This window comes from Salvelinus sp. IW2-2015, unplaced genomic scaffold (assembly GCF_002910315.2).
Source record: "Salvelinus sp. IW2-2015 unplaced genomic scaffold, ASM291031v2 Un_scaffold2951, whole genome shotgun sequence".
Taxonomy (NCBI): domain Eukaryota; kingdom Metazoa; phylum Chordata; class Actinopteri; order Salmoniformes; family Salmonidae; genus Salvelinus; species Salvelinus sp. IW2-2015.
In genome coordinates, this window is record NW_019944246.1 from 62,178 (window position 1) to 71,490 (window position 9,313).

Consider the following 9,313-nt stretch of genomic DNA (forward strand, 5'->3'; position numbering starts at 1 on the left):
TATAGAGGTGGTTTATAGAAGGGTTTATAGGTGTTTATTTGTTTTTTTAATTAGAAGGTGTAGGTGTTTTATAGAGGTGTTGTATAGAGGTGTTTTAGATGTTGTTATAAGAGGTGTTTATAGAGGTGTTTGTGTTTATAGAGGTGTTTATAGAAGTGGTTTAATAGAGGTGTAGGTGTTTTAGAGGTGTTTATAGAGGTGTTTATAGAGGTGTTTTATAGAGGTGTAGGTGTTTTATTATAGAGGTGTTTATAGAGGTGTTTAGATGTTTATGAGGTGTTTATAGAGGTGTTTGTGTTTTATAGAGGTGTTTTATAGAAGGTGTTTATAGAGGTGTAGGTGTTTATAGAGGTGTTTTATAGAGGTGTTTAGAGTGTTTATAGAGGTGGTTTATAGAGTTTGTTTATAGAGGTGTAGGTGTTTATAGAGGTGTAGGTGTTTATAGAGGTGTAAGGTGTTTATAGAGGTGTAGGTGTTTATAGAGGTGTTTTATAGAGGTGTTTTGTGTTTATAGAGGTGTAGGTGTTTATAGAGGTGTTTATAGAGGTGTAGGTGTTTTAATAGAAGTGTATTTATAGAGAGTGTAGGTGTTTATAGAGTGAGTGTTTTCATGAGGTGTTTGGATGTTTATAGAGGGTGTTTATAGAGGTGTTTAATGAGAGGTTGTAGAGTGTAGGTGTTATAGAGGTGTAGGTGTTTATAGAGGGTGTTTATAGAGGTGGTTTATAGGTGTGGTAGGGTGTTTATAGAGGTGTTTATTAGGGGTGTAGGGTGTTTTATAGAGTGTGTTTATAGAGGTGGTTTAAGGTGTTTTTTATAGGGTGTGTTTATAGAGGTTATGCGGTGTTACAGGTGGTCTTAAGTTTATAGAGGTGTAACGAGCTCGTTTAAATAGCCGACCGGCTGTAGAGTGTTTTGACTAGTGAGTGTCAGGTGTATCATGACTACGACAGTTGTGTTACAGCGTGTTTATTTAGCAGAGTGTCGTGTTATTTAGAGGTGTTTCTGTGTCTTATAGATTGGCTGTTCTATCAGAGGTCGTGGGGTGTCTGTATATGAGGTTGTAGGTTGTTTGGAGTAGAGCGTGTTTAATTAGAGGTGTAATGTTTATAGAGTGGTTGTTATTAGAGGTTTGTTGTTTATAGAGTGATAGGTGCATTTATATGATGTGGTTTTTATTAGAGGTTGTTAGGTGTTCTTTACTAAGAGGTTGTATTGTGTTGTTATTATGAGGCTCGTAGGTGTGTGTATAGAGGTGTTATGTGTGTAAGAGGTATGTTGTTTATAGATGATGGTGTTTTGATAGAGGTGTATGGTGTTAGTGTTGGTGTTTATCAGAAGGTGTACGGTGTTTATTAGAGCGCTGATTTCTATGAGCTAGTGGTAGTCGTGTTTATCAGGGTGTTATGGTGTTTTATAGAGGTGTAAACTGTGTGGTGTTATAAGATGGTGTTTAGTAGGTGTACTGTGTTAACGCTGCTCACTCCTCCGTTACTATTGCGGTTGTTTCTGATTGAGGTGCAGGCTGTTGGCTATTATTTGAGGTGGTCTTATACGAGGCTGCTAGGATGTTCTTATAGAGGTGTACGGTGCTTTTTATAAGACGGTGTAGGTGTTGTTATACGATGGTCGCTAACGGTGTTTATAGATGGTGGTTTTATATTGAGGTGTCTGTTTATCATTGTGAGGATGTTTAATAGAGGTGTAGGTCGTCTTCATAGAGGTTGCTAGGTGTTTTATAGAGGTGTTTTATGTAGAGGTGTAGGTGTTTTATCAGAGGTGTTTAGGTAGAGGTTGTTCAGGTATTGAGCGTGGTATGTGTTATAGATTGGTCGTCTTATAGAGGTGTACCGGTGTTCGTATAGAGGTGTTGTAGATGTTGTCCTATATATGAGGTGTACGGGTGTTTTATAGAGGTGTGGTGTTCTATAGGTGTGTTATAGAGGTGTATATGTAGGTCAGGTTGCATTTATTAGAGGTGTTTATTTAGAGTGTAGCGTGTCTTATGTCACCGAGGTTGTCTTTATTAGAGGGTGTATGGGTTTATAGACGGTGGTTTGTGTCGTTAATAGACGGTCGTTGGTGTTTAGAGCGGTGTTTCATCAGAGGGTGGTAGGTGTTGTCTATATTGCGGCTGTTTCATAGAGGTGTTTACGGTGATTTATTTCAAGAGGCTAGTAGGTGTCTTCACTTAGTAGGTGTGGTATATGAGACCGTGTACGGTGTTTTTTATGAGGGTGTTGTAGAGGCTTGTTTATAGGAGGTGGGCGTTTTAAATAATAGCTGATATGTGTTTATAGAGGTTGTAGGTGTTTATATGAGGTGTGGGTGTTTATAGAGGTGCTTATATGAGGGTCTTAGTGTTGTTACTAGCGAGGTGTTTATAGAGGTTTTGGTTAGGTTCGTTATATAGAGGAGATGGGTTTATAGAGGTGTAATTGGGTGTTTTCATATAGAACCTGGATGTTTATAGACGGTGGTCAGGTGATCGCACTCTATGAGTGTTTGTGTTATAGATGGGTGTTTTTATAGTTATCGCGCTTGGTTTGTTACTTAGAGGTGTTTATGAGAGTGCTGTTTTTTATTTAGATGGCTTGTTTATAAGGAGTGTCTTATATTTATAGTTAGCTTCTGTTTATAGTTGCTGTTTTAGTGTTTATTAACGAGGTGTTTTAGGTGTTCTTATAGAGAGCTCGTTTCATAGAATGGTGTTCAAGGGTGTTTCACACTTATGTAGCGTGTACGTTGGTTGTGGTTTATAGAGTGCTGTTCCTTATACAGTTAGGTGGTAGCCGCTGTTTTAATAGAGGTGTTTATAGAGGTGGTCAGGTGCGGTCCTTTTATTTGAGAGGTGTATGGTGGATCCTTTTATGACGAGGTGTTTCAGGTCTCGTTTATTAGAGGACTGGTCAGGTGTTCTAATGGGTGTTAATAGAGGTGTTTCCTGGTTAGAGGTTAGGTAGCGGTGTTTGAGTAGTTAGGGTCTTAATTATGGTCGTAGGTCGTTCTTATTATGGTCTTCATCACAGAGGTGGTACTGGTGTTCTCACTATTTGAGGTTTGTATGGTGTTATATGGGAGAGGGGTGTCAGTTTAGGCTGTATCGTTACATATTAGTCAGGTGTAGGTCTCGTTTATTAGAGGTCGTTTAGGTGTTTATAGAGGTGTGGGTTTGCTTATTTAGAGGTGAGGGTGTTTATAGAGTGTTAGGTGTTTATGAAGAGGTGGTAGGGTGTTCTATTCGAGGTGTAGGTGTTTTATAGAGGTGTTTATTTAGGACGGTGTAGTCGCTGTTATTAGTTAGGTGCTTGTATAGTAGGTGTTAGCGCTGTACATCGTATTTAGAAGGCTGAGGTGTTTATAGAGGTGTAGGGTGTTGATAGAGGTGTACGTGTTTATAGAGGTGTTATGATTCTGTATTCTGATGTTATAGAGGTGTAGTGTGTTTATAGAGGTGTTAGAGATGTTTATAGAGGTGTTAAGGTTTTTTATGGAGGTGTTTATAGTTACGGTTTATAGAGGTGTAGGTGTTTGTTTATCGTGTCTCCTAGGTAGCAGCTGTTTTTTAGAGCTGGTCTTGTGCTTCTCCATACTGAGCGCGTATTTGGTGTTTCTATTATATGAGTGTGTGTTTACGTAGCAGGTGTTCTTTATGGTAAGTTTGTAGGTGCTTTTATAGAGGTGTTATAGAGGGGTAGGTGTTTTAGAGTGTAGGTCCTGTTCTTATAGCGGTGTTATTTGGTGTTTAGTAGAGGTGTAGGTGTGTTTAGAGGGTGTTAGCAGAAGTGGTACTTGGACTCTAGACAGAACACGTCTCCTTCCTGAGCGGTATGACGGCTGCGTGGTCCCATGGTGTTTATACTTGCGTACTATTGTTTGTACAGATGAACGTGGTACCTTCAGGCGTTTGGAAATTGCTCCCAAGGATGAACCAGACTTGTGGAGGTCTACCTCTTTTTTTCTGAGGTCTTGGCTGATTTCTTTTGATTTTTCCATGATGTCAAGCAAGGAGGCACTGAGTTTGACAGTAGGRCTTGAAATACATCCACAGGTACACCTGCAATTGACTCAGGCTAATTGACATCATTTATCAGAAGCTTCTAAAGCCATGACATAATTTTCTAGAATTTTCCAAGCTGTTTAAAGGCACAGTCAACTTAGTGTATGTAAACTTCCGACCCACTGGAATTGTGATACAGTGAATTACAAGTGAAATAACCTGTCTGTAAACATTTGTTGGGAAAATTACTTGTGTCATGCACAAAGTAGATGTCCTAACAGACTTGCCAAAACTATAGTGTGTTAACAAGAAATTTGTGGAGTGGTTGAAAAACTAGTTAACATTTTTCCAAATGTAATTATTTTAATTTTACTTCAACAGTATTTAACATGAGATCCTCTCTGCGCTTTACAGGAATGTGGTTCTGAATATAAACCGCAACACCGCCCCCGTTGGAATGTCTGTCTATTCGGTAGACGTTATAACTATGTATTGTTACCACTGTATCATCAAGGTGCTAACAGTGTAACTCTGATTCATAGGCTCATGATTACTGCATCTAATAGCTGTAGGATCAAGAGGTATTCAGGCAATTAGGGGGACAAATAAAGTTATTTACATTGTGTCTGCCAACACCCATGGGATGAAGTATATTTGATGCAGCATCATGATAGCTCGGCGACACAATGGTAGGGATTCACTGAGCTAGTCAAGGGTCATTGATAAGTCAGTCTCAACGTAGCCTTGAAATGCGTTGAGTCCAGGAGATGATTTGGATGGACTCCTTCATTCCTGTAGAGCATCATCTGTTTCCAGAAGGTGCAGAAGTTCTCTATAAAAGTCATTCCAACAGAGCTACGGTAATCTTTTGGCCAGGTGTGTAATGCCAGTAGCCAGGTGTGTAATGCCAGCAGCCAGGTGTGTAATGCCAGCAGCCAGGTGTGTAATGCCAGCAGCCAGGTGTGTAATGCCAGCAGCCAGGTGTGTAATGCCAGTAGCCAGGTGTGTAATGCCAGTAGCCTGCTGAATTTTTCACAACCAACGATGGTACCGGACCTGAAATAATTGGTCGCTTTTTGGAATCTTTCAGTGCTCTTTAGTGTTCTTTAAAATAATTTTCCTGAAGTCCTGAGCCAGCTCTCCTGATGTCGTTTGACCCCACATGGACTACCACAGTTCCCGGCATCTGTCATAGAACGGTCGGAAGCAGCTTTGTAGTGTCCTGTACTCGTGCTCCCGACTAGCACAGGGCTCTTACAACAGAGCTGCTGATGAAGACAACTTGTGCAATGGCTGAGGAGGTCCGGCTGTTCTTTTGCCTTGAGTGGTTTCGCAAACCCCTCGAGGACCGGGTGGCATACTGTCAACTGACTGGCTGACTGTCTGCCCTGTCATGTACTTTTCTGTTGCAGCCTGCCTTATAGGTCAATATATCTGTTTCTCTCTGTGTTTTCAGGGAAGCTTCAAGATGGCTCCTGTTTCAGCTGTACATCTCTCAGACTCTCCAGTCAAAGGTAGTTTCTAACTGATACTGTCAATGAGTGTGGTGTGGTTATTGTTTTTGGGGTATTTTATTAGGATCCCCAGTAGCAGCAGCTACTCAGCCTTGGGGTTCATATGAAACATGAGAATACAGAACATTTTAATAGACAAGAACAGTTCAAGGTCAGAACTAAATCAATGAAAAATATATGTTTTACAGAAGGCACACAGCCTACATATACATACACACAAACTATTTATGTCAAATAGGGGAGAGGCGTTGTGCCGTATCTGTTTTTCTTTAAACCAGGTTTGTTGTTCATTTTGAGCAATATGAGATGGAACAGAGATCCATGCAATAATGGCTCTGTATAATGTTGATCAATAATTGGAAGGAGTAATTTCATAAATTCATCAAGTGCAGCGTCTGGATGCMCCTCATTAATCACATCAGACCAACAAATATTTTTAACATCCGCCACGTAAAAGTCACAATCTTTTATAGGATCTGTTATACACTATTTTAGGGCCAGCTGTTGGAACTTAGTCTTTCCTGGATATAGCCACTATATTGTGATCACTGCATCCAATGGGTTCAGATACAGCTTTAGAATAGAGTTCTACAGTATTAGTAACAATTTGATCAATACATGTGGATGATCTTGTTCCTGTAGTGCTTGTAAACACCCTGGTAGGTTGATTAATAACCTGAACCAGATTACAGGCACTGGTTACAGTGAGAAGCTTCCTATTGAGTGGACAGCTTGATGAAAACCAGTCAATATTCAGGTCCCCGAGAAAGTAGACCTCTCTGTTTACATCYCATACACTYTCAAGCATTTCACACATATTATTTAGATACTCACTGCTCTTGGTGGCCTATAGCAACACCCCAAAAGAAAAGGCTTTAGATGTACCAAGTGAACCTGCAACCACAACACTTCAATAACACTTGACATAAGATCTTCTCTAAGCATTACAGGGATATGTGTGTGTGTGTTGCGGGGTTGAAGCCATGAACCCATAGTCTTGGCTCTCTCATCCCTTCCAGGCTTCTGGGAGGGAGGGGGGACAATGAGTCTGTCATAGTGGATGTAASCTATGTCCCCTCGAGCTCTGGCAGAAGTTCTTTCCTGGCTCAGTGCTAGAGGCGTCACTACAGACCCTGGTTCGATTCCAGGCTGTATCTCAACCTGCCGTGATTGGGAGTCCCATAGGGCGACRCACAATTGGCCCAGSGTCGTCTGGGTTTGACTGGTGTTTTTGTTGTTGTTCATGTTAATGAGTGTGCTGTTCATATTTAATATGTTTAGGGGGTAGATCGCCTTTAATAACCCCACCACCCCTTCCCTAATTAGAGTAAACTATTGAACAACCACACGTAGGCTCCTACATACTATATACCTTTTAAGGGCACAGTATTTTTTACAATAGTTATATGTTGTTGTTCATGTTGTTATTGAGTGTCTCTGTGTTTTCAGTAGAATGGATGGTGATAGGCTGGTGGTCCGAGGTGGGAGCTTGGCTCCGCCCTCCTTCCTCGGCCCCTCGCTGCATACGGCATCAGACAGCTACAGGGTTCCAGGCCACGCCACAGACCACACCCCTTCTATGAGGCTGTACTCTGCTGTGGTGGAAGGCTCCTCCACCACCTCCTCTCTGTACCACCTGGGTGGTGGGTACCCACAGTGGACGGGATCCTGGCGAGGGAGGGGGAACGTGGTCGGGGTACGGTGGATCCACACCTCCAGATGTCTCCGTGACGACTCTAAAGTAGAGAAGTCTCTCCGCTCTCTGAAGGATAAGAACAAGAAGCTGGAGGAGGGCGGGCCGGTGTACAGTCCGACAGTAGACCACACCATAGTCAGGAGAACTATAGGACAACGTGTTCTGGACGAGGTTAAACACTACTACCACGGCTTCCGACTGCTGTGGATCGACACGACCATCGCTGGACGCATGCTGTGGCAGGTCCTCAACGGGCACCCCCTGTCCCGACGGGAGAGGAGACAGGTGAGGAGATCAGGGATCCTATGTAACCTTTTATTTATTTTATTAACCCATCCACCCCCCCCCCCTTTTCTGCTACATATACAGTGCCTTCGGAAAATATTCAGACCCTTTGACTTTCCCACATTTTGTTAGGTAACGGCCTTATTCTAAAATGGATTCAATTGCATTTTTTCCTCAATCTACACACAATACCCCCCCGCCCTCCAAAAAAAAACAGGTTTTTAGAAATGTTTGCTAATTTATTAAAAATAAGACATATCACATTTACTTAAGTATTCAGACCCTTTACCCAGTACTCTGTTGAAGCACCTTTGGCAGCATTTACAGCCTCTAGTCTTGGGTATGACGCTACAAGCTTGGCACACCTGTATTTGGGGAGTTTCTCCGATTCTTCTCTGCAGGTCCTCAAGTTCTGTCAGGTTGGATGGGGAGCGTTGCTGCACAGCTATTTTCAGTTCTCTCCAGAGATGTTCGATCGGGTTCAAGTCCGGGTTCTGGCTGGGCCACTCAAGGACACTCAAGGACATTCAGAGACTTGTCCCGAAGCCACTCCTGCGTTGTCTTGGCTGTGTGCTTAGGGTCGTTGTCCTGTTGGAAGGTGAACCTTCACCTCAGTCTGAGGTCCTGAGCACTCTAGAGTAGGTTTTTATCAAGGATCTCTCTGTACTTTGTTCTGTTCATCTTTGCATTGATCCTGACTAGTCTCCCATTCCCTGCTGCTGAAAAACATCCCCACAGCATGATGCTGCCACTTCCATGCTTCACCGTAGGGATTGTACCAGGTTTCTCTGGTCTGGTTTCATCAGACCAGAGAATCTGGTTTCATCAGACCAGAGAATCTGGTTTCATCAGACCAGAGAATCTGGTTTCATCAGACCAGAGAATCTGGTTTCTCATGGTCAGAGTCTTTAGGTGTCTTTTGGCAAACTCCAAGCGGGCTGTTGTGCCTTTTACTGAGGAGTGGCTTCTGTCTGGCTCCTTTATCATAAAGGCCTGATTGGTAGAGTGCTGCAGAGATGGTTGTCCTTCTGGAAGGTTCTCCCATCTCCACAGAGGAACTCTGGAGCTCTGTCAGAGTGACCATCGGGTTCTTGGTCACCTCCCTGACCAAGGCCCTTCTCCCCCGATTGCTCAGTTTGGCCGGGCGGCCAGCTCTAGGAAGAGTCTTGGAGGTTCCAAACTTCTTCCATTTAAGAAGGATGGAGGCCAKTGTGTTCTTGAGGAKCTTCAATGCTGCAGAAATGTTTTGGTAACCTTCCCCAGATCTGTGCCTCGACACAATCCTGTCTCTGAGCTCTACGGACAATTCCTTTGACCTCATGGCTTGGTTTTTGCTCAGACATGCACTGTCAACTGTGGGACCTTATATAGACAGGTGTGTTCCTTTACAAATCATGTCCAATCAATTTAATTTACCACAGGTGGACTCCAATCAAGTTGTAGAAACATCTCAAGGATGATCAATGGAAACTGAGCACCTGAGCTCAATTTGAGTCTTTTGAGAACAAAGGGTCTGAATACTTATGTAAATAAGGTATTTTATTTTTTATACATTTAGCAAAAATGTCAACCTGTTTTCGTCTTGTCATTATGGGGTATTGTGTGTTGATTGCTGAGGATAATTTATTTAATCCATTTTATATTAAGGCTGTAATGTAACAAAGTGGAAAATGTCAAGAGGTCTGAATACTTTCCATAGGCCCTGTACATACATGGTACTTTTATATACAGCAATCACACAATACATTACCAAACAAGCTGTTTAATCCCACCTCTCAGCCCATCCCACCTATCACCATAAACCTCAGCTCTTAATCC

General features: G+C 42.3%; 1 protein-coding gene across 1 annotated transcript in view; it reads left to right on the forward strand.

Moving 5' to 3' along the window:
- Nucleotides 1-9,313, forward strand: part of LOC112075040 (leucine zipper-EF-hand containing transmembrane protein 1) — a 21,953-nt gene that overhangs the window by 5,571 nt on the left and 7,069 nt on the right. Inside the window, exons 2-3 of the mRNA XM_024142095.2 lie at nt 5,457-5,514; nt 6,964-7,495. Of these exons, the coding sequence (XP_023997863.2) occupies nt 5,457-5,514; nt 6,964-7,495 (590 nt within the window). The remainder of the gene's footprint in view (nt 1-5,456; nt 5,515-6,963; nt 7,496-9,313) is intronic.